At 37.7% G+C, this 27,021-nt stretch overlaps 1 protein-coding gene across 2 annotated transcripts in view; it reads left to right on the top strand.

Moving 5' to 3' along the window:
• efl1 (elongation factor like GTPase 1) overlaps positions 1-27,021 on the top strand; it is a 108,600-nt gene that overhangs the window by 64,895 nt on the left and 16,684 nt on the right. For both annotated transcript variants that reach the window (XM_089129715.1, XM_089129714.1), the window contains 3 exons: positions 9,425-9,556; positions 13,694-13,841; positions 25,062-26,020. In XM_089129715.1, coding sequence (XP_088985841.1) covers positions 9,425-9,556; positions 13,694-13,841; positions 25,062-26,020 — 1,239 coding nt within the window. The remainder of the gene's footprint in view (positions 1-9,424; positions 9,557-13,693; positions 13,842-25,061; positions 26,021-27,021) is intronic.

Here is a 27,021-nt window from a genome sequence, read left to right as displayed (position 1 = left end):
GTCTCATAATTAAAAGCCATATCCCAAGGAATGTTTCCAGCTGTTTGTTGAATGAACACAGAGAAAACCAAAATGAAAAATGGCTGATTTGAAGGCCTAATTGCCACTTACTGTATTATTCGTGACAGAACCTTTTATAATATCAGACTGGAAAAGGAAAAGATAATAAATACCTCATTAACATTAAATGAATACCTCAACAGGGTGTCAAAGAGACTGAATGTGTTTAGTCAACATTTTTCAAGCTATCCGTCAGTGCCCAATACCCCAGTGATTAAAGCAGCCCAGTTCTGACAGTCTGGACCAGGATTTAAAAAGAAACTCATTATATAAACAATTCAGTTTTGCAGCCAAAATCTGACTATTCTTTGTGGAAATCTCTCATCTCTTACTTTTGAACATGGGCCGCACTTGGCACTGAACACAAAGCTTTGTGTCTATGCTGTAAACAACGAATTAAGCGAAATGTTAATCAACTCTCACTGATGACATCAACTTGCATTCTAATGCTAACAGTATCTATCTCATACACAGAAAAAAGGGAGTGTTTAAGGTGAAGACCTGTTATTCACACACAGCTGTCAGAGTCAAGCCGCGCTCAGCTCTAACAAGACAAACTCAAAGATTTGTGGCCAGAAATCAATTACTTTAGCGAGAGTGAGAGAGAGGAAGGTGGTAAAGTTTGAGCCCTGCTATTGAGGAAATGTGTGTCTGACAGATGTTTTGTTTGTTCTCACATGAATAAAGCAGTATGCAACTACACACTTTCAATTAGTATTAAAGTTCTGAAACTAGCCAAATTATGACATATTTCACTCTTTAACCTTTAAACGGTTACAATTTGTCTTTGAATTGTGATTACTCCAGCTATCTGTCTTCCAAACTTTCAAATCTCACATACACTCACCTAAAGGATTATTAGGAAATACTAATACTGTGTTTGACCCCCTTTCGCCTTCAGAACTGCCTTTATTTTACATGGCATTGATTCAACAAGGTTCTTAAAGCATTCTTTAGAAATGTTGGCCCATATTGATAGGATAGCATCTTGCAGTTGATGGAGATTTGTGGGATGCACATCCAGGACACAAAGCTCCCGTTCCACCACATCCCAAAGATGCTCTATTGGGTTGAGATCTGGTGACTGTGGGGGGCAATTTAGTACAGTGAACTCATTGTCATGTTCAAGAAACCAATTTGAAATGATTCGAGCTTTGTGACATGGTGCATTATCCTGCTGGAAGTAACCATCAGAGGATGGGCACATGGTGGCCATAAAGGGATGGACATGGTCAGAAACAATGCAGCTAGGCCGTGGCATTTAAACGATGCACTAAGGGGCCTAAAGTGTGCCAAGAAAACATCCCCCACACATTACACCACCATAGCCAGCCTGTACAGTGGTAATATGGCATGATGGATACATGTTCTCATTCTGTTTACGCCAAATTCTGACTCTACCACCTGATTGTCTCAATAGAAATCGAGACTCATCAGACCAGGCAACATTTTTCCAGTCTTCAACTGTCCAATTTTGGTGAGCTCTTGCAAATTGTAGCCTTTTTTCCTATTTGTAGTGGAGATGAGTGGTACCCGGTGGGGTCTTCTGCTGTTGTAGACCATCCGCCTCAAGGTTGTCTTGACCAGAACCACACCCCTAAATGCATTGAAGCAAAAGTGATTGGTTGATTTGATAATTGCATTAATGAAAAATTGAACAGGTGTTCCTAATAATCCTTTCCTAAGAATCGTTTCCATGTAAACATAGCCTTAATATTTTGTGGTTGATAAGTCTTGTTTTTAGCCTCTTTAACCAATATTCTGTTTATTTGATAAATGACACTGTAAATATTTTAAAATATTATTACAAATAAAACTGCTTTTCTATTTTCATTTATGTGATTCAAAGCTGAATTTTCAGCATCATCACTCCAGTCTTCAGTGTCACGTGATCCTTCAGAAATCATCCTAATAGGATGATTTGCCTCTTAAGATTTATTATCAATGCTGAAAATAGTTGTGCCGCATAATATTTTTGTCGAAACTGAATTTTTGATCTTTTGTAACATTATAAATGTCTTTACCGTCACTTTTGATCAACTTAATGCATCCATGCTGAATAAAAATATTAATCTCTTAAAAAAATCAGACTCACCCCAAACTTTTAAGTGTATAAAAAACCCTAGCAACCGCATAGCAACCCACAGCATCCTAGCATTGTGGCTGTGCTTTTTAATTTTCCTTATTATTCATGTCTTGTTTACATTCCATCCCACAAAGGATGCAAAATAGAGCAGCATCACAGTGTCTAGGCACTATTTTACTGTTATTTTCTTTCTTCAATGATTCAACGACGATGTAACTTTCTCATTTGCATGTCATGAAATTAATTGAACTTTACATTGGGTGAAAATGCATGTGTGCTATTAAACATGATGGAACATGCAAGACTAAAGTCTGTTGAAAACATTAGCCGTGATTATTATTCAGGCTTTTCTCGGCTTTGAAGAGTCTCGGAGAACCACAGCTGAAAGCCGCCACAGCTGCCAAAGGCACCGCGAGTGAAAAAAAAAAAACTATTTTTATATAACTTGCGCCCAGGCCAACTGTATTTGTGGTTGGAGGAAATTTCTCCTCGCTCGAGTCATTGAGATCACTTACTCTCGGTTGTTTGCCCCTTTGTGCTCTTTGATCCGCCTTTTCTTGCCTTCGCTCTATCTGTCCCTCCTCTATTCCCTCCAAGCATTTAGACGGATGTAAAGCCGTCTTCCCTGACCCGCACTAACACCGCAATCAGGACCGTATCCAAACACGGTCTCCGTAGGCCTCGCTGCCCGGCCGTAGTTCAGAGCTAACGCTGCTGTGTGAGTGGAAACAGTTGGTTTCGGGGCGATTTGCGTTTCACCTTTGACCTATAGTTGTTCTCAGTGGACTCTCTTTCTACGCTTGCCAAGAGAGACTGCACACACTTTTGTTTGTTAGCTTAGCTTTCGACTAAATAATTGTCTCCCAGAGTACAGTAGCGCTGGAGGCAGTGGAGTTAAAAACACAAAGCATACTGGGAAACGGATGAAGATCTGATCGTTAATGTCAAGTTGTATGTCTCAACATGTCTTTGGAAAGATGCATTGCGCTTAGGATCGTTTCAAATGCAAAAAATACATGGAGTTTACAACTATATGGTGTGGTGTTATGCCATGCTGTCTGGAGTGATTAAAAATAGCCAGTCGATTTAACAGAAGTGTGTGTCATCGGCCTTTCGCAGCTTGTGTAGTTTGAGTGATTCATCCTTCACACTTCTATTAAACTACAGAATTTCATATTTATATTGAAACGGACATTTTAGGTTTGCCTTGACTAAAATAAAACCGTTTTTATATTATTGTTTGTTTGTCTGTCTGTATGTTTTATTAGCCTAATAAATATTTTTAACCTTTTTATTTGATCTATCCCGTTGAAAAGGCCGTTGATAAGACATTTCAGAATTCTAAAACATCCAAAGTGGTTTTCTTTTCTCTCTCTCTCTCTCTCTCTCTCTCTCTCTCTCTCAGTCTGAAGGACTTTTCAACAAACCCTGCTTGATTTCCACCATCGTTTCTGCCAGGATGTAATTGTTCTTAATTTCCAAAACCCTTCAGCTCAGATTTAGCTTCCATTTTTTCAAGAGTGTCTATTTCTTCCATGTGTGGCCCAGATTCCTGCAGCGGGTCTGTTCTCCTACTGTATGCAAGCGAAGTGTTCCTCTTCCCAGGTTATTTCAGCAGCCCTCTCTGTTTTTCTGTGCTTTTGTTGAGGAATGCCTCTGAGACGCAGTCACCTTTGAGTAATTACCTTCTCATGTTTCATGTTGAAAGAGCTTCTCTGTTTTACAGTTATAAAGAGCAGAGTTGAACGGTGTCCTCAGTTCTTATCAAGGGGACGGCTGTTTCAGAGCCGGGGCATTTCGGATTTTTCCCTTCATGTAGAAGTTAACCACTTGCAAGATGAGCGCTGTATTGGGATCGATCTACAATTTTCTTTAATTAGTTCAGCTGGAACCACATAACTCACTGACTGTGCCGTTTGTTCTGGTCTTTATTAAGACGTTTGTGATTTTAAGATCGAAAATGTCTACCGGTATTTAAAAAAAAAAAATTTTAGAATACATAAAAAGTCATTATATATCAAAGTATAGACATAGTTTCAGCTTAGATTAAATGTGACATTTTGAGAAATGTTTAAAATTGGATAAAGATATTTGCATATCATAATATCTATCTATCTATCTGTCTGACTGTCTATCTATCGTTCTACTGCCATTCTATCTATCCGATCTACCATTGTTCTATCTATCTGCCATTCTATCTTTTGTTCTATCTGTAGTTATATTGTTCTCTCTTTCATTCTATCTATTGTTCTCTCATTCTACCATTGTTCTATCTGTCTCATTCTATCTATCCGTCCGTCTGTGTATCGTTCGTTTATTCGCTCGTTCTGTCATTTTATTGTTCTATCATTTTATCTGTTGTTTTATTATTCTATCATTCTATCTATTGTTCACTCTGTCGTTCTAATGTTTGCTGTTGTTCTTCCATCTCCTCTGTTTGTTTTTCGACTGTAAAACAATGGGCCAGGCCTCTTTTGTTATTTTGTGGACCAACTAATTAGTGCATAAGGCATACGCTCAAACTGAGTGTATAGAGTTTGCACGTTTAAAAAAAAAAATACTGTAAGCTAATGGCGAAATTTTCAGTTTTCACACTACACACTGTGTGTTTATCCTGATGAAGCATACTTGCAAAATGTACTTTATACTGTAAGAGTTACATTTGAAATTGGCTTCTTAAAATGACACTGATGTTTCCTTCAGAAAAATGCAAGTTTAGATATTCATTTTTTATGTTTTAATAATTGCCTTGTGCTCATTTGGTGTGGAAATCAGAAGCATGTGTGAGGTGAAAAGTTTAGAGCAGGGTGGATTTATGTAGCAATCATTAAAACACCATCTGATGCCGATGAGCGAAGGATTTGCTTGTTTTTAGAGAGCCTGAATTTGTCCCAAGTCGCTGATCTGAGATCCGCTTTGCAGTGGGCTGTATGACGGGTTAGACGGGGACGAGCTGGCCCTGCATCAGTGCTTCGGGAGGAGGGAGTGAGAGGGTCAACACGAACAGGAAATCATCAGCGCTGTGGATAAATATGGCAGTGTGCCCCGGGCCCGTATTAGAGTCACACACACAAAGAGCTCTTGTGTCTAGACTGACCGCTGCATGTGGCTTGACTTTCAGTGATGAACGAGTAACTCGCAGGTTAAAAGACTGTTGGTAGAGGAGGGGTAGAATAACTTCTTTTCAAATCATTCGGCCTCCTCTCTTCCTGCTGTCATTCGGGAAATCAAATGAAATTTGGATAGACCTTAGGAAGGTTTGTTTTTGTATTTCTGAATGTTTGAATTATTTTAGTATTATTCCTAAACTTAAAACCATTGGCCCCTAAACTTACACCATTGGTTGAACCAGTGTGGTTTTGGTTGTTTGCTCAGACAAACACAACAACATTTTGACACTGTAGTGCCACATTCATTCATCCCAGAAATGGCTCACTTATATGTATATATTTATACACTTTAGGATAGTTTGCTATTCCAATGTGACGATCCAGTATTTTCCTATACTAGCTTAATGTGGATTAACAACTATCCATGCAAAAGACAATTCTGCCGAAAAGTGTGACAAAAACTGTGGCACTATCAAAATATTGTTCTGTTTGTTTGAGCATCACAAGAAAAAATTACATTGCAACATTGGTTCAATGTGGTGTGCGGTTATCTGTTTGTGTTCAAAGAAGTTGTTTAAAAACATAGTCGGCTCAATTTGCAATAGCATTTTATATTTTAAAATTTACACACTTCACCTTTTTCGCCATATTTAGATTGGAAGAAAGTTCTTTATAATTCAGAAAGGGATAGACTAAACCCTGACAGTCTGATCTTATATCACCCAGAAATGGTTGACTTTGAGGGTACAACTTGATAATTGTACATTAGTTAGCTTATTGTACTGCTACTTGTCAAATATATTAATAAATGGGAATTAAATTTTTGAGTTTAAAAATTGTTTGAAATATTTGATTATATGTAGGAAATCAAGTGTTTGGTACAGTCGAATATACAGTTTGACATTCATAATACAGGAATATTCGACCGCAGAATGTCACAATTGACCAATCAGAATTAACGACTCCTTTTTTCCCAAAAGCTGATTGGATGCTGTGTTCTAAACTAGTTCCAAACTAGTCTGTGTGTTCTAAACTAAAGAGACGCTCTCATTTTCCCACGCCTCGACGCATCTGTGCAACATCCTAACCTGAAAAACGTGTGCCATGATCCAGACATATGCAAACACTTACAGAAAGAATCATACGATTCCTCCGATGAGCAATTTATCGACTGCGCTGTCTTTCCTATTCTTCATCTGGGCAGACTTCAAACTCTCTGACAGACGTTACAATATCTCGCTTTGCATTTTAAATTAATGTTGCAGCTTTAATGTTTAGCACATTTGACATTGTATACATGGTTTATTTTCCTATATTGGCTATGTCTGCACGATGGTGGTGCTATAATAAACCTTTGTGAGTCGATCCATGATGTCATGCTCTGAATGCACAGATACTGATCTCGTGGGAGAGATCGACCCAGCGAGTCAACCCCGCCAGGACCCTCAGACTTAAGACTTCATACAGCCTGCGCTGTGATTACCGTTAAGCCATTTTTATTACCGTCTTTACAGCCTCCAGGTGTTTGCTCATGAACACGATTGCGAGTCTGTCTGGAATTGGCCCTTAATAAGCTCAGCCAGTGACAGAAGCTCTTGACTCATGGCTGGTTCATTGACTGAACAAACTAACCTCTCGAGTCGGGGCTCTACTCTCCTGATGGAAACACTCTTGGACCTGATGTAATTCGACTGAATGGGTTTCGAGGGGCAAGTGAAATGGTCTTCCTGCTGAGCCACTGAAATGCTTCATTCAGTTTTTATATGAATGCATCTTCTCCAGGTTACTGCCCACCAATCAATCCCAAAAAAGTTTTTACCACTCTCATCTTCTCTCAAAATGTATATATATTGTATTTTATTTTAAAAACCTAATGTTGCTTTTTATCTATTTTTTACTTTTTCATTCTTGACCAGTGGTTTTGAATGATTTTGGCCATGTTTTTGGTAATAAAATATTAAGGCATCCGCTATTAAGACAAGATGAGGCTCTTTTGTCCAATTTTGACCACTTCTGTCCTGATTTCTTCTAAAACAGGGTCTGTTGGTGGGTAAAACTATATAGTCTGTTTCACATCTTTCAATCTAATTGATGAAATAATAAGCTCACGCAATTTACATAGCAACGCGCCCAGGAAATGATGGAAACAATACATGGAGAGCATCAGCTTTTCTTTTCTGCTCTGATAAGTCCGTAGACTGAGAGTAGACGGTCTTTTGTGGCTGTTCGAACATATTCAACCACGATACTACGAAAACAGTCCGGGCGAATGCGTTTTCGGTTCCTTCTGGAAGTGGTTTAAGGAGGTCAAGCTCAAATGCTTTAGACCCTTGGGTGGACAAATACTTTGTTACTTTACTTAAGTACATTTTTCACGTATCTTTACTTTACTTGAGTAGAATAAATAGTTCATACTTTTTACTTTTACTTCGTTACATTTTGCAGCAATTATTTTACTTTCTACTCCACTACATTTCTACAACTTCTGTTACATTTTCATTACATTTTCTGATCAGTTTTTCCCCTGCCATAGCATAATCTGAACGCCCGTTCGTTGCACGTTTGTCTCACCAGTGACGTTTTGTTGCCATAGATACATCAACTAAATGCGTCTCGCACGCAGTGTGTTTATCGTGCAATTTATACACGAAAATTAGTTTTTACGTGCATAGAAAACACACCGTGTGCAATATACGTTTGGTTAGGATTATGGCAAGCCAAGAGGTTCAGAATTATACCATAAATTAATCGCGTTTACTGCCAAACATAGTTATTAACATATAGTAAGGATAAGCATGGTTTATATTGATATAAATGGCAAGCTTGTTTGGTGGTTGGTGACAACAATTTTTTTTCCATCATTATTGAACATCATTAGGAGTATTAGGTTGAATGAGTTAGAATTAAATATTTTATTAATCATTAGAAAATAGTCATCAATTGTTATGCAAGTACTTTTACTTTTAATACTTAAAGTACATTTAAAATCAGGTACTTTTTACTTAAGTATGGTTGTCATTGTGTTACTTCTACTTTTACTAAAGTAAATATTTATCTGGTTCTTTGTACTTTTACTTAAGTACTGAGATTCAGTACTTCCTCCACCACTGTTTAGACCCCATTTACACCTGTATTTAGCGTCATGATCCGATCGACCAAAATTCATCTTAATACCAAATGTAAACAAAGCCAGAGAGTAGCATTCTGGCACCTTCAATTAAAAAACTAAAATATATTATTTTGTTAATGCCCATGCAAGGGACTTAAAATAAAAAGACAGCTATATATTTTCATATATACAGGGATGGAAAACATCCCATTTTTTGTCAGCAAGCCACTCGACTTTTTTACCTGCCACTTTGTTGTTTTTTAATCGACAATGTGTAACTGCATGTAAAAATTAATACTACAAGATCTACAATACTTAAGCTGTTAAGTCCATAGGCTAAATTCTCAAGGTGTGCCTCCTCTAAAAGTGTCCAGGTGAAACAGCATGCAACTTTTATTTACCCGCCACGGTGGCTGGTGGGTGAAGCGAGTTTTCAAGCCACAACACCAAATCACCAGCATGTGGCTGGTGCCTGATGCTAATTTCCATCCCTGTTTTGACTGTCTGAAAAAAAAAGTGATATTATGAAAACAGCATGTAGTTTCCACAATAACATTCATGGATTTTATATTTTTACTGCACCAAAGTCAAAGTAAATTATGTATATTTAAAGTTTTAACATACTGATATGTTGAAATTTGGTTTGGTTTGGTTTTTTAAAGATGAGTTTGAACCCACACACGTGAAAAGCAAAAACCACTGGACTGCTTGTTTTGTTTATCTTCTAGTAGCTTCTTGTGACTAAGTACACTTTTTTTTTAGGCATGTTGCCCATATCACCACTACAATTTAGGGATCTTCCATCACAGCACTATTGCAAAAGTTCTTCAAAGTATGTTTCTTTTTCCATCAAAACGTGCACTAACACATGCTTCCACTCGTACTCACACAACCTCCCACCTAAAGTGAGCACACAGGGGCCTTTGTTATGTCAGGAAGCCGATGTATAAATAATGTTTCATTTTTAACAACTCTTTTTACGAGGTTTAAAATCCTGTGTAAAACAGTTTGACTGGTCTTTTTATGCAGCTTAGTTTAATGTTGTTTGTATCTCTGCAGGTATTGGTGGCATGGAGGAATTCATTCTCAAGTCGGCCACCATCTCCACATCTCCTGCCTGCCCACCCTTCACGCCAATCAACTTTGAAGCTACGCCCATCGTCAGAGTAGCAATCGAGCCCAAACATCCAAGTACGTGTTGATGAGCAAAAGCAGCCACATTTAAAACACAGAACACATTCACCTTGAGTACTGTTTTGCATTGTGAGGCAGCAGGTAAAGCATTGCAGAAAACTTTCAGATGCAAGAAAAAACAGCTGATAAGCAAATAGTGCATTGACTCATCGCAATGACAAATGAACAAGCAGTTATTTTTTTCCCCTGCCTTGGGGAAAGTTCTGAATGTAATAGAAACTTTTTTAGGGTATGTACTGTATTTAGTAAGCTTAGTTTCTTTTTTCAAGAGTGTGAAATGATTAAGTTACAGAACGTAATGGTGTGTATCATTTCTTTATTGTGATAATTCGCACCCTTTTAGGCTAATAATCTCGATAGATCACACACTTATTGTGAAATTAAGCATACACCATTTATCTTCTATAACACGTTTATTTTGTCATTTGTCAACACTTAGTTTCTTTCTTCAAGTGTGTTGGATGATTAAGTTACATAATGTAGTGAGCTGTTTATGTGTCTATGTATGTGTATATATTGTAGCGGAAGGAGCAAACTACAGACACAGTGGGAGTGGTGTCAGGCCTCTGAAAAACATACAATTTTCAAAAATGGGGGAAATAAAATGTTATAACAAAAGGGGGATCTGGTGTCCTCATCGTGCCAGGGAATCGTAGTGATATGGGATGGGTCCAGGTAAGGGGGCTGTGTCCTGCTGCAATCAAACCTGGGGAAACCCTGAACATAACGTATCAGTTACCTAACATAACCTCGGTTCTCTCTAGAAGAAATATTCGTCTTTTCTGAGATATTGAAGCCAAAAATTTTTCCTTAATTTTGTATCCATTGTCAATGCAGTGCAGCAGCAGCCGGCCCAGTGCAGGCCGGTTACGCAATACTCGTTCCCACTTCTAGAGAGAACCGAGGTTACGTTACGTAACCAATATGTTCTCTTGCGAGAGGTTTCCTCTTATTACGTAAGCTTGCTTAAGCTACGGGAACCCTTTGTCAACGCCGTGCGCGCCAAGCATCCACTACATGAGCCCAAGGGAAACCCGGGGAGCCCTGAAAGTGGTAAAAATAGGTGGCCAGCAACAGTGTGGTGGGCTAGCACGTGTACATAAGCACTTAGAGGGAACATCAGAACGGCAGCGCCTTCAGCGCTGTCCTAAGCTCGCAAGGTACCCCTTAGATGGCGACGTGGTGCTGAAGAGATCAAAATCTGGGAAGCAGCCTCTGAACCTCGCTTATATAAACCAAAGCCATGGCCATTCTGGTGGGCTCTGACACCATGAGAGCGTGGGCGCCTCTCATTGGGCTTGACATCACGCCATGTTCACCGATAGGCTGCTGCAGTTGCCGCAGAGCAGCCTATGAGCTCGCTAGATAGCCCGCTCTAGGTTTGGCAGCTGCTTTGGTTTGACAATGGATACAAAATTAAGGATTTTTTTTTTTTTTGGCTTCAATATCTCAGAAAAGATTAATCTTTCCCATAGCATAAGCTAGCTTACACAATACGTGAGAACCTCTCGTAAGAGAACCAAATATACTCGTTTAATGGCGATAATAACTAATAATAATTGGATTTCCACAAATGATCTGTGCTGAATTGGTCTGGTTCAAACTAGAGACCGACCGATAAAGGATTTTGAAGGCCAATACCGATACAAATATTTGTTTGTTTTAAAATCCGATATATCGGCCGATATATATAAAAAAAAAATTCAGAAACGCGCAACAAAACATTAACAGATTTTCCTAACATTAGTTATTTGTAGTTATTTATGAGTTTTAACTAAAATAATATGATAATGCATTTTAAAAAGAAACTTGTTTCTTTTGTTGTCACAACAGAACAGACTGATGATTGTGGCATTAGCTAGCTTTGTGGTTAGCTAGTCTAGATGAGCCATAATTTAGCAATGGAAAACGTCATACTGCAAATTGTAAAATATACATTTTCAATATAACAGGCCAAGGAGAGATGATACGTCTCATTGCTATAACTGTCACGCGCTATTAAAGAAATACTTTACACAAATACAGTCACATTGTCAAAAGTTAAAAGGACAGTCAGTCAACTACACTGTAACAACGTAACTATTACTAGCTAATTCCGCTTCACTCTCGGCTTATTTAACCGCAGCAAAACTGGACATGATAGTCACAAATTTTGTCATGCTTATTTGAGTTAAGAGAACAGATGGGGATGTTCTTTTAATTGTTATTCAAGCAACGTATCTCTCGTGACCAACTCAACGAGTGTTGCCAACAGGGACGGTGTAGAGTGCCCTCTGGTGGACAAACTATACAACACTCATGACATAGTTCAAAAATGGCGTGTTTCGTCTATTTTTATTTTATTTTTGAAATATTCATTTATTGGCCGTTATAACTGCCGACACAGATGGTTTGGAAAATGCCTAATATCGGCCGATAATATCGGCCTGCCGATATATCGGTCTGGCTCTAGTTCAAACTTACTGGCTGTGGAAAGTGAAACCAGTGGCCGTGGCTCATTATACTATAAGCAAAACGCTGTAAAACAACGCCACCAAAACCTGGAATGAATAATTAATGGAAAACCTTACGCGAGTCGCTATTCCCTCTCCCATCTCTCATGTAATCAGCCTGGTTTTCTTTATATTAGCGCTTTTTTGGAGTGATTGTTTGAATGACTAATGACTATTTGCCTACTGGATCATTGGACTGAAAACTTTTTTTAGAGTTTAGAGGCTTAAAATCTGATCACAAACAGATAAGGGAAATCGGGTTATAGAGTTACTGTAGAATAGAAATGTCCACCTTACCAGGGTTACAGGTGCTTGCGTTGTTGTAGATGCTCAGTGTTATAAAGTCCTGACTTCTACGATCATGACGTAAATTACTCTAATGACGCAAATTCTCTTGCTTTAACTAATCTGCGGTATCTCCCTAAACTTATTTTATCGCATTAAGGATTTTGAGTCGCATTACGCATTGCATTTTTTTGGTGAATACTGCTTACAATGGCAGCTTCCAATGACTTACCATGAAATAGATGCGTAAGCATACAGATTAAATTGTCATCTCTAATTGGTCTCTAAGGTGCAAATATCCCTCAAAAGCGGCTGTAATGGCGACTTCTCCAGGTTCACTCAGAGGTGATCCTCATTAGCAGTGTCAATGATGGCATGGAAACCCCGGCTATCTCAAAGCATCACACTCGCTCATGTGGGACACATTAGTCACAAGCACATCTGTAATGAGGAAGTTAAATGTTTCCCAGTTTAGCACACCAAAGAACTGTCTGATCTTGATCACAGAAACAAACACAAGATCTCATTGTGAGGGAGATCACTGTCCCAGAGGGCTGTTTCAAAATTTAGTTTCATAACCGTAACTTCAGCTGCCTTCAGGTCAGGAGAAGCCATCGCTGGTGAAAACTCACCATCTTTATTAAAAAGCTCTCATAGTCATAGTGTTACTGCTGTCAGTATAACATGTTCCAAAGGAATTTGCTTTGATGTCAAGCAGCATTTTTATTTGAAGGAAGAAAGAGAGGCTGCTTTAAAGGGTTCATATCATACATGTTCTGTTATTTTGCCCTAACCCCCCGAGGTCTGCTTCTAATGTTAGTGAAGATTTGAACCCAAAACAGTTTTTTTTTGCTTAGAGTTTAACAGGACATTTTTGGCTGCTTTATATTTTAAAATACCATGTTTCTGAAATAAATAAAAAAATTGTGCACCAACCAACATGGGCTGAGGTCAATATAGTTTACGTGCATCCTTCAACAGCCTCTTGTCAAGTCAAGTCTCCTTTATTTATATAATAATATTAATTCGTTACATTTATGTAGCGCTTTTCTAGGTACTGATGAAGCCAATCAGTAAATATGGGGATGATTAGGAGGTCATGGTTGACAGGGGCCAATGGGGAAATTTGGTCAGGATGCCGGTGTTAAACCCCTACTATTTTTCGAAGGACATTCTGGGATTTTTAATGACCACAGAGAGTCGGGACCTCGGTTTACCTTCTCATCCGAAGGACGGTGCTCTTTGACAGTATAGTGTCCCCATCACTATACTGGGGCGTTAGCACCCACGCAGACCACAGGGGGAGCACCATATAGCGCTTTATACAGTACAGATTTCAAACATTGTGTGTTTGCAGGTGAGATGCCAAAGCTGGTGCGGGGTATGAGACTGCTGAACCAGGCCGACCCTTGTGCCGAAGTGTTGATTCAGGAGACTGGAGAGCATGTTCTGGTCACTGCCGGGGAAGTACACCTTCAACGCTGTCTGGATGACTTAAGAGAGAGGTGAAGAACCACACACATATATATACACATAATATACACAATAACATAAACAGTACTTAAGCCTGTTAGTATTTTTACCAAAAATAATGTTTTTAAGCCAGCCATTTATGCATTTTGCTGTAGTGTGTTAGTAGGAAATATCAGTTTACTGTTTCCTACTGACACATTACAGCAAAAGATATAAATAACTGGCTTAAAACCATTTATATTTTGGTGAAAATACACAGCATGCCTGAAACATTTGCACTGTACTGTATATATATGCATACATACTGCATATACACACCACCATTCAGTTTGGGTCCGTTTTTTTTTTTTTTTTAAGAAATTAATACTTTAATTCAGTAAGGATGCATTAAATTGATTAAATGTCACAGTAAAGACATTTATAATGTTACAAAAGTATAGTATTGGAGAGCAAGAATGTTCACAGACAGGAGCAACAGTTGATTGTACAGCTGCTATCTTGTCAAACCCATGTGGAGCGTAAAAAACATTGTTGTCTTATTTCAACAAACCTTATTATAGATGTGTCTTCAGATTTGAGATTAACCGTATTGCATACTGAACCGTGGGTTGAGAACTGTATGGTTCGGTTTTTTTACAGAGCTGTTACACCCCTAGTTTTTACTGTATTTTTGATCAAGTCGTCTCGATGAGCTTAAGCCACTTCTTTCAAAAGCATTCAGAAAGATGTGTTTACCATCATACCGTTCATCATACCAAGTCTGCAGGTAAATTAAACTACATATTAGAAGACAAGAAAGAATATTATAGCTGTCATATAGATGCCCACACTGGGTTCTTTGGGCATCTTTGAGGCTGGGTTCTTTTTTATTCATTGTCCATTATGTGTTGTACTTCTGGGTAAAACTGAATAATTAAAGGGTTAGTTCCTCCAAAAATTAAAATTCTGTAATCAATTACTCACCCTTATGTCGTTCCAAACTCGTAAGACTTTCGTTCATCTTCAGAACCCAAATAAAACCTTTTTTTTTCTTTTTTTTATCTGAGAGTTTTCTGTCCCTCCACTTAAAGTTCATAAAGAGATTGTAAAACTAATCCATTTGAATTGAACGGTTTAGTCAAAATATTCTGCAAAGACACTATCGATTTATAGGATGAAAATATTATGAAAACAAACACTTTTATTAGAATAACGTGCACTGGTGAAACATTTACAACACGACCTGAAAAATGAAATTGATGAAATGAAATGAGATTTCATGCTTGATTTGCATATTTTACTATGTGATATGTCATGACATTACCACATCTCTGAATTTTGTTGGACCCAAACTCTTTCTGTTTCTTTTCACTCCCCATTCTCAATCATCTCATACTATTACTCTTACTATATCTCTCTGCCATCTATCATTTTCTCTTTCTCTCGCAATCTCTGTTTCACTGCGGTGGTTTGCGGATCAATATCTCTTGATGTCGGTCTTTGAGCATTGAGCCTCCTGTACTATTGCAGAGCTTAGACTAATTCACACCTCTGTGGCTTCTTCTCAACAGACTGACTTGACAAATTATTCATTCCTCAGACAAGGCACAGTTTTTGCTTGGATTTTTTTTTGTTTTGTTTGTTTTTTGGCTCCTGCTGTGATACTGTGAATGCAGCACTAGGACATTCAGGTGATTTGGGGGAAAATAAGTATTAAAAATACAAAATAATTTCTTGATTCTATTGGACAATCAGCACATTAAATAGACTTAAAATAAAACAAGCTCAATATAGCATGTCTACAAGTCAAAAGTGATCAAAGAGTAGTATATTATCATGTTAAAGTTGTGTTTGAACCATACCCTTATAATTAAAAGGTTGAAGATGTTTTCTCCAACTTTATAAGTATAATTTATAAATATAAGTCACATGAAAAATGATAAGTACAAATGTGCATTGAGCTACATAAAAGTTACATTCTTGGTCAAAAATGTCACAATACATCTACTAAAAGTTATTCAAATGGGGAGTTTACATATGAGAAAATGTGCTATACATTACATGTTCCTGGACATACAGCAAAATAGTTGAGCTGAAATAAATGAGATGCGGACAGTTGACCTTTTTCGTACTCATTTGGATTCATTCCCACTAAAAACTGTGAGCATCCTCACTCATCTGGAAATCAACTAGACCAAAAATCATTTCATGAGTTCATTACCAGTACTCGTTCGAAGAAGGAAAGAAAATCAGTGTGTTTGTTTTGATGCACAATGCAAACTGTCACCAAAAATGCAAATGAAACAAGTTATTATTTGATAACCCTTGGCACTGTTTATTCAACTGCTTGGTGCATTTTAAATGTACATTATGTGACTAGTAATTATTAAGCTTTTCTCTTTTGCTTGAAAACAAACCAGAATGGCTTTTGTTGTGATTTCTATGCCGCTACGATTCAGTGTTGGCCTCGTGTCGTGGTTTGTTATATTTTTGTTGTTCCAGAAACTGTCCTTCATCTCATTGATAGTATTACAAAATCAGTTTTAGTTAAAGGAACACTCCACCCTTTTTTGAAACTGGGGTTATTCACTGTTTCCCCTACATTTAGATAGGTGGGCAAATGCATTTTTGTCTCAGTGCATTTATTGTCTTAGTCTGGCAGTGCCGCCGCATAGCATAGCTGAATGAATGGTATTCTATGTTGCCAGGTAGCATGTTGTGAGTAAAAGTGATTAAAAATAAAAATAATTACTTCGTGTGGCCTGATTATTCACAACAAGTACAAATAGCAATGCAGATACCAAATCAATCTCTGCCTAGGAAAACACCTAGTCTTAATCTGCATTGCTATTTGTACTCGTTGTGAATATAATATTACTATTACTGTACTTCATTTTATTTTTTATTCTAAATAGTTTTAATTATTTATTGTATTTTATTTTTATTACTATGATTTATTTATTCTAAACTGTTTTAATTATTCTGATTTCTTGTGATTATTTTAATTTCTTCCATGTAAAGCAGTTTTAATTGCCACTGTGTATGAAATGTGCTATATAAATAAACTTGCCTTGCCTTGCCTTGAATAAGCAGGCCACACAAGATTAGACTAAGGTAATGCATGCACTGAGACAAAAATGCATTTACCCACGCTTCTAAATGTAGGGGAGACAGTGAATAACCCCAATTTAAAAAAAAAAAAAAAATACGGTGGACCTGCGAGAGATATAGCGAAGAGACAAGGGCCAAATCGAGTGAGAAAGTGTCACATTAACACAAAGGAGCGGGAAGCCAGAGAGAGGGATATGTCATGTTTTGTGGATGTAGATTAAATTTGACTATCCTGACTTGGCTCTGCTAGAGCAGTGATTGGCTTGTGAAATCACACCAGCGTTTCATCGCTAAAAATGTTGTAATGGTGTAAGGAGACACAAATGAGCTCTTATCCACTCCCCATCTGGTGCTGTGCCTCAAGCTGCGGGCCCGTAAATTAGCACAAGTCTCTCGCAGTGTTATTTTGTCCTGTTTTCAGGCGTTGTGAAGGAAAGACTCATCAATTTGTTTTTTTACATTTTCACCAAAGCATTTTCAGCTCAAGCGCGGTTACTGGCGGTTGATGGGGCAAGAGATCCCTCAGGTGTAATTTGGCTGTGCTGTAATGGAGTCCGTCTTGTCAAGGTTTGGAAAAGCTCCGGCTAAAGCACGAGATAAAAACCTACTTAAACTCCCCATTGATTGAGATATGTTCCTATTTATAATCGCCTATTTTCTGTGCCTGCTTTCTTTACTCTGCTCGTCCCACCTGCTCTCGTATTCTTTTCTTTATTCTACTTCAATAGAAGGTCATATAAAAAACATGTTTTATAGGCCTGTTTAGGATTCCAAAAAGCCTGCAAGGTTTGCAAAATTAAATGTTAATTAGCTTTTCAAAGACTTGTTTAAATTATATAAATGAGTATTTGCTGAATGCTGATGGTAGATGAGAAAGGGACTTTGGTATTCTTTTTCATATACCATTTATTTTCTTTGTTTAACAGTTCTATCTAATAAATAGGGATGCACCGATATGACAATTTTGGCCGATACCGATAATTCTTTATATTTGAAAGCCGATAACCGATATTTTGGCCGATAAATCGAAATCCAAATTTTTAGACAATTTTTGATTTTCTTCATTAAAAGCCGAGATAAAAACACAATTATGATGTTCTTATTTCAATGTTGTGTAGCCGATATGACAGACTTGCGCTGCACATTTTGCACTTTAACTGGATTTTCCTTTTTTAAAGTGATTTCAATTGTATTTCAAGCAATTTAAAGGCATTATGCTGAACAGTTCACATCTAAAGTGCCTCAGCTCAAGGAAATAATACATTATTTTAGTTACTTTAGTTACTTTACTTTACATTACTTTTAGATATCGGCTAAATGTTCTTGTCGGCCGATATCGATAACATTGAAAATGATCATATATCAGCCGATACCGATAATGTGGCCGATATATCGTGCATCCCTACTAATAAAGTATTAGACATAGCTGTTAAACCGAGACTATAAATTAATTAACTGTGCCCGGGCGCTGGCGTTTTCAACGCTGTCAAAATAAAAGTCTGCCGAGCCATCTAAATAAAAGTCCTGCTTGCAACACATCAGTCATACCAAAAACTTATAAAAAAACAAAATCATATATCCTTTGACCACTACATGTTTTGTGAAATGCAGGTTCACTGCATGTGTCGAGGTTTTGACAGCACTGGTGTGTTAGACCCCGTTTACACCTGGTTATTAAAGGATTAGTTCACTTTTAAAAGTGAATTGGTTCACAAAAATTGGTTCATTCAGTGAACGAAATGACTCAAAAAGATTTGTTCATTTTGATGAACGAGTTTGAACAGGAGAATCACGAACGCGCATTACAGAACAGTGCAAGGTGAACATTTGAGCTAATAAAACTTAAACTTTTTTATTTATTTTTTAAATGACCGATTGTTTCGCTAGATAAGACCCTTATTCATCGGCTGGTGTCGTTTAAAGCCCTTTGAAGACGCACTGAAACTCTCATTTGGACCTTGAACCGTTTGGTACCCAATGAAGTCCATTATATGGTGAAAATCCTGAAATGTTTTCATCAAAAACCTTAATTTCTTTTCGACTAAAGAAAGAAAGATGTTGGCATCTTGGATGACATGGGGGTGAGTAAATTATCAGCAAAACGGATTTTAAAAGTGAACTAATCCTCTAAGATGTTTTGGTTGATCGGATCACAAGTAAACTATGCTAAATACAGGTGTAAACAGGGTCTAAAACATTTTGAGCTTCAATTTCAACCACTTCCAGAGGAAGTCGAAAACACATTTGATCGGATTGCTTTTGTAGTATAGATGCTCATGTGGTCGAATGTGTTCAAACAGCCACTATATACCGTCTACTCTCCACCTAATGACCTAACGCGTAAACATTATGGGAAGTGCGCTAGCCAGACAGGATTTAAATGTGTCGGCTGAAGACCCAAGTTTGGTTTGAAGATGAAAAACGTACAAGCACTATGTTCTCTCACCATTCCTGATTTCTAATAGCATTCAGCATGTTCTTGTGGCTATCAGAGCAGAAACGAAAGCTGCTGCTCTCCGTGTGTTTTTCCGTCGTCTCTGGGCACGTTCATATAAAAATTGCATGAGCTTATTTCATCAATTGGATTGAAAGTTCTGAAAAAAAAAAACATACATTTAACCTTGTGACAAATTAGTGCTGCTGATCTCTCAACACATCTGCCTCCTACTATCTCTGTCATTTCTGCAACTGGAGGAGAAACCATGACATTTTGCTGATGGTTTAGTTTTGTGGTAAATGGGCTGTTATTCGGTCACTAGCTCTTCCCCCTCAGGTCAGAAAGAAACAGTAGTATGAAAGGAAAGACAGGGGTGAAGACCCATCAGACCCTGAGCTGTAGGTTTGGAGTCTGTTGGGGTCAACGATGAGGTCAGGAGAGTCTGAGGTCAGGCCGCCTGCAGCGTTTACTCCACAGTCTGAGTGGCGTTTAAAAATATCCTGTCAGACCTCTGTGTCAAAGCAGTTCAGCGATAGCTTGTCCAGACCTCTGGCGCAGCGCCTGTCCTCAGGCCATTTAGAACGAGGTCATGCCATGCCCTTAGTCACGGGATGATGACATCACATCCTCAGCAGAAAATGGGTCAACTGCCAGAACACAGAAGACAATGAGACTTTACGCCCACTGATGTCAATTATTGATTTAGTTAAAGGAAACGTATTGCTTGTTTTGCCTATTATTAGTGATTTTGTCATTGAAAAGCTTGTTAATTATGCCCTTTGTATCAATATGCCTTTAATAAGTGCATCTAAATAGAAACTAGAGTATAAATTGTGTGAGCCAGTAATTGTTGACTCACTTACTGTCAGCAAATTTATCTAATCAATTATAGAGACACATAAAATTGATTGACTGGCTTGTTGACTGTTTGAACCAAAGCATTCGGTACTGTGACGGAACAGCAGACAATGAATTTGAATATTATGATGATTTATGGTGAGCCAATGATGGTAAATGGTAAAACATCTAGTTTTTCATTATAAACATGATATGTTTTTGTTGTACAGCTGTCCTCAAATTTTTATTCTTATACAGCAAAACTGTGTGTATATATATATATATATATATATATATATATAATGTTTATAAAATATAAAATAAATGCAGCCTTAGGCATAACCTTCAAAAGCATACAAATATCCACTGTGTGTATATATATATATATATATATATATATATATATATGAAGAGTTCAGATGCAAAAGCCTCTAAGTGCCATTTGAAATTTTCTTCTAGAATGATCATTTTTATCAAGCTTGTATATTTAAGTTCAGTAATTTCACTTTAATGGCAATGATATTTATCTATTAATTGTTATTTAAGTGAAATTACTGAACTTAAATATAAAAGTTTGATAAAAATCATTATTAAAGAAGAAAATTTCAAATGGCATTTAGAGGCTTTTGCATCTGAACTCTTCATATACTGTATGTGTGTGTGTGTATATATATATATATATACACACACAGTGGATATTTGTATGCTTTTGAAGGTTATGCCTAAGGCTGCATTTATTTGAGAGAAAAAAATATATTCCTGGTGCGAATCAATCCATAAGACTCGATTAATCCAGTCTCCAGTGTCACATGATCCTTCAAAAATCATTCTAATATGATGATTTGCTGCTCAAGAAACATTTCTTATTATTATCAATGTTAAAAACAGTTGTACTGCTTAATATGTTTATGGAAACAGATATATGCCATCAAATATTTCAAAATATTAAACTAAATAGGGGTTATGTGCTACTTAACTTCCATATTCTGTAAATTTGATCGCATCACTTCCGTATCAGGTGATGTGTATGTGCTTTGTGAAAAAAAACTTGAAGGGGCAAGCAAAAATGAGCATAATGTCCCTTGTGTCCCAATGTCCCTCATTTATGCAGATTGATATCTAAAGGTTTTTCCTTCTTCACACTAACACTAATTTATATATTTAAATAGAATAAATGCCAATAACAAAGTGAACTAGTAAGGTTAGCTTAAAAGTTCATAGATATTGGCGTTAGTTCATACTACTTGTTAACACTTTCTCTGACAAGTGGATACGATGAGACCAGTGTTCCTGTTTGGTCATTCGACATATACCTTATTTTGTAAGTAGTTTGAAAGGAAGCTGGTAAGTGTTTACCCACAATACTGATTGTTTTAGTTTAAATGTGTTTTGTCTGTGATAACAGGAACACATCGCTGATTTGGAAGCCTTACTGATGGGACTGAGGGAGTGCATTAGACAGTACAGGTTGAGAAACACTTTAGTTAGGAAATAACAATAAATAATGAGGTTGATGCAGCATCCAGTGAGAGGTGATGGTAACTGTGTGAAACGTATCGCACCTGGAGCTGTCTGTGTTGAGACAGCAGTGCCTGCAGATACCCAGTCACGGCTCTCTGGAGGTTTCTGGTAAACATTTTCCACTGGATTATCTGCTTCCCAAACCGTTCTGTGGCTGTCTGGATCTAACTGGATTATTGAATGTCTCAGCGAAGGCAGCAATCATGTCAACCGTCTGCTCCACTTAACAAACCCTTGAGACCCAAATGTCCAACTGTCTCCATTGACCAGTGACCCGGAGTGTGTAGGTTCCTCGTTAGATTTAAGCCATTATCATATATCAAAACAAGCAGTATGTTTAGCTACATATAAGGACAAAACAAATTGAGTAACCCTGGATTGTGACTCTCTGGTTGAATATGTGTGTGAAATACTTAGGAGTGTGCTCGCATCTTCCGGCAGACTGTTTATGTCTGTTTCCTCACACAGACAGAAAGAGATTAATGTGTATTTTAATAATTTCTGCATGAATGGCCTATTGTAAATTAGATTTTACTGTGCCATAACGACGTGCTGAAGAATCAGTGTTAGGCTCTTACCGTTGGCTGAACGCCAGTCTTGAGTGTCGGCAATAATTTTTCTTCATGTCCTCCCAGTTAGTTTGAAAAATAAGCCTTTTTGTTTCTCTCCGGGTAGTTACTGTATTTCTTGCATTCTGGAGATGTGCTCTGCACAATGAAAATAAAGTTGAATCTAATCTATTGCAGTGATTAAAATGTTTTTTAGGGTTGTCACAGTACCAAAATGTAAGTAGTCAATACCAATACCTGTGATATTGGGATTCTCAATAGCTATTCCAAGACTACTGAAGACTTTAAAAAGTCTTTAAAAAAAGAACTAAAAATATATTATATAGTTCTGATGCTATTCAAGTAATTATTGTAGAATATATATATATATATATATATATATATATATTGTTAAATATATTTTACATATTTATATTTATATGTATATTAAATATATTTAACAGTATTATTGTAGAATGTAATTTATGCATTGTGTGTGTGTGTGTATATATATATATATATATATATATATATATATATATATATATTAGGGCTGTGCAAAAGTTAATTGCGATTAATCTTATCCAAAATAAAAGTCTGTGTTTACATAATATATTTGTGTGTGCTGAATATAATTATTTTGTATATATAAATACCTATGCATGCATGTATATATTTAAGAATTATTTGCGCTTAAATTCTGTATATATTTATAAAAAAACATAATATATATTGTATAAATATAAATAATTTATATATGAATAACACATTTTCTTAAATATATACGTGCATGTGTGTGTATTTATATATACAAAATAATTATATACAGCACACACAAATATGTTATGTAAACACAGACTTTTATTTTGGATGCGATTAATCGCAATTAATTTTTGCACAGCCCTAATATATATATATATATATATATATATATATATATACACTTCCTCATATTAAATATATAATTCATATGATTCAAGTAATTATTATAAGAAAGCAAACAACAATAAAGAACAAAAGTAAATTAAGCCGTTTTCTTGTTATAAGCTGCATTCCGTTTTTGGAATGCACTTCTTTTTTGGGTTAAAAATTATCCAAAATAAATTTGAGCAAAAATTACACTTGATATAATTGCACTTATCAATTTGATGGCGGATCCAGAAAGGTTTAAACTACAATCACCAGTAACAACTAGAGATTCACCCACTGTAAAATGCAAAAGACTTCATTCGGACTTCGGAGTGGCTACAGGAAAAAAGAGACTGCAACCGTGCGACCCATGCGAAAACAAGGATACACATCGGAAGGTCATTACATGTAGTCACGCAACGCTGATGTTGTTAACATTAACAATTTGAGAACAAAGTATAATTTGCACAGTTTGATGTGATACGATAAGCGATCATTATAGTTAATCAGCGCGATTTACTGGAATGCTTTTTTCCCTTAGTTGGTCAGAACAAAAGTGGATATTACTTACTTGTTCAGATGACATTTTCCATTGAAAATTCTTAGGTTGGTCATACTTCCAAAAATAATAATCTGTGATTCTGAATGCCAGTATCCACACCAGCGCGGTGACTGACAGCTGCACATTCTTCTCAAAACATTGCCAAGGCACAACCTACGTAAAGTTGATAATTCCGCAAAAAACTGCAATTCACCTTTGGCTAAGCCCCGCCCCCCTTAGTTACTGTTGCTACATCCGTCAAACTTCATCTGCGCTCTGCATGGCTTATGCTGTAACAGCTCTTCCTGCTGAAATGTTATCAAACTTTTATAAAGTAGCAAATAAAGTGTCCGATAGAAGTAGGCAAAAGGGGCTGCAATATGCGTTCGAAGGCTATATTCAAGACTTACAGGTGAAACGCAAGAGACAACAAGGCATCCAAAATAGAGGCAAAAGCATAACGTTACCGGTCACAGTCAAAAAATGAACCACTGCAGATCCTAATCGAGACGGAGGCTGGGACTGACAATATCAGGGAGCAACACTGTTCATGCAAAGCTGGGTAGGTCTCTATTCACTTCTATAATCGTTATTACAAAAGCAAACGGACTACACGAGTATAACGTTGTATTTATTAGCAGCGTGTGCTAGCGAATCAACAACCAGTATGAGAACCGAAATCATAACCCTAAAACATTATAAAACGGTCTAACTAGTATAACTTCACACTCACAGTATGGTTAGGAGTAAAAAAAGATGTGGTTGTTGATCTTTGAGGGGTTTAGCTGACTGAGGACATCCACAGTTTAATCCAAAGACGACACTTGTCGGTTTTGGGAAGGGAAAAAACGGACACCCCCCTCCAACCTCTCTGGGAAACGCGTATCTGTGTTACAAATGCCCGAGGCACAACGTTTAACCACATTTTGGATTAAACTACGACGGTAGTAGCCTGCCGAGACCAAAAATATGAGACGCCTGTGTTGAAAGTCAATGGAGCGCTGTGAAAAAGTGTCGGACCTCTGTGGGGGCTCGTTCTTGGCTGCGCTGTGATTGGTCAATCTACATTATAGGGCGTGGCTTAGCCAAAGGTGAATTGCAGATTTCGAACAGAGATGGCAATGACGAGGAAAATCTATGGACTGCAGCTTTACTATTGTAGTTTGAAATATTAATTTCATACAAGACTGCTGCAAGTCCATTTAGATTGCATTCTCACAGTAAGGCCCAATGCACAAATCTAATATTTCTTTCTTTATTTTTGTTTTTCAGTGCAAATATACCTGTTTTTTTTTGTTTGTTTCTTGACCCTACATGTTTTAGTGTGTTTTATTATTATTGATATTTAGATTTGTTCTTGTTTCTCTAGGTTTGCTAAAATTGAAATCAGTGCTTCCGAACCAATCATTCCATTTCGCGAAACGGTGATCCGGCCTCCCAAAGTGGACATGGTGAACGAGGACTTGGGGAAGCAGCAGAAAGTCGCTGTGATTCACCAGGTAAAGGACGAACAAACAAAGTATCACGAAGGGGTCCAGGTGGATTCCACCGGTCTAGTCACGTTCACCACCTCAAACAAGATGGCCACGGTCAGGGTGCGGGCTATCCCTCTTCCTGAGGAAGTCACCCGCCTTCTGGAGGACAATGTGGAGCTCATCCGCACAATAGAGCAGTTCAGCCTGTTCGCCTGGGAGGGCAAGACTCTGGAAATCAACCAGAAAATTCTGGAGAACATCCAGGACTTCAAGGTGAAGTTGGAGAGCACCCTGCAAGGCCACAAATGGAGGGGTGCCGTGGAGCATATCTGGGCATTTGGTCCTCGCCGTTGTGGGCCAAATATTCTCCTCAACAGAATCGAGGGGTACCGGAGACCCTCAGTGTGGCAGTGTCTGGAACGAGAGAAGGAAATTGAAAAGCCCGAGACCAACGCATTTAGAGACTTTGACAACAGCATTGTTAGTGGCTTCCAGTTGGCCACACTCTCTGGTCCCATGTGTGAAGAACCTTTAATGGGGGTTTGCTTCTCTGTAGAGTCCTGGGACATGAAGATTTCCACACCTCTTACTCAGAAAGACTCAATAGAAGAGGAGTCCCACCTGCAGAGCCAAATAGGTGAATATTCTGACGTTCACGTCTCATCCACAAGCACTAATCGAAGCAGGAGCAGAGCGGAAACTGCTGGTGGTTCACTGGACTGTTATGGGCCGTTCTCAGGACAGCTCATCGCTGCCATGAAAGAGACCTGCAGATACGCTTTCCAAGCTAAACCTCAGCGGCTGATGGCTGCGATGTACACCTGCGAAATCATGGCCACTGCCGAGGTCCTGGGTAAGCGTTTATTACATTTTTGTTGTGTTTTTGTTACTGAGAGGAAAGCACCCAGCACATATTTACATATTCTAATCTCAATGTAGCCCTCAGCAGCATGGGAAGCATTCGTTGTCGGTGTATCTCTGCAAAGGTTTTTTCAAATGTTTTTTTATTTTTTTTTTTACTTCTGTGAAGAAACAAACAAAAAGAATTCCACCTTGAGTATATTGGGACCTTGAATCATGTTCAGTCTCTAGTATGTTACGTGTGCATGAGTGCGAACCAAGCATGCTGCACAAGTCCTGAAAAGTGAAGCCAAAGCGTCTTGATCGCCCCCAGGTGGTTGGTCCCAGTATAGGTCATAAACCCCGCCCTCCCCGTTTAGTCTAATGGGACGCGATGGAAACTAAACAATTAATTACACTTCCAAAAAAATTTTTCCAAAGATGTTTTCAGTTATTTTAGGTAGTTTTTATCACGCTGATGTAAGTTTAAGTGTTCGTTTTTTAAAATAAGTTTGGTCTTGGTTATCTGAGGCTAAAAAACGGGAATGTGACATCATGATTGACAGCTTCTCTAAACGAAGTAGTCACTGAGACACCAACTGACTTTTTGGGGGATTTTCAGGAGGAGAATGGAGCTTCAGCTTTAATTTCTACATTTCCATAACTGTTAATTTTATACTGACACAATGAGTTTCTCTGCAGTTAACTGTAGCTACTAACCGTTTCTGTGGAAGTGTGGGCAGGACCTTGATATCACAGCTCGACTTCACGGTCACTACTGCGCAGAATCAGGTCCCAAATCAATGCAAGATGTCAGCGCCATATTAGGACTTTGGCGGTTTCACTTTTCACCAATGGTACAAAGTGAAGATCGATTTTTGAGACTTAAGTGTTCATTAATTTGATTGTAAAAATCGATTTTCCATGTCTAAAGACCTTTCCATTTTCGCCAAATAAAGGCAAATCCATGGACAACTAACAGGCAATAGGAAAAGAGTAAAGAGTGCGCTTGAG

Source organism: Pimephales promelas, chromosome 1, assembly GCF_988280905.1.
Source record: "Pimephales promelas chromosome 1, fPimPro1.hap1.1, whole genome shotgun sequence".
Classification (NCBI taxonomy): Eukaryota; Metazoa; Chordata; class Actinopteri; order Cypriniformes; family Leuciscidae; genus Pimephales; species Pimephales promelas.
The sequence above is the reverse complement of the archived record's forward strand: the minus strand, read 5'-3'. Positions and strand labels throughout refer to the sequence as shown.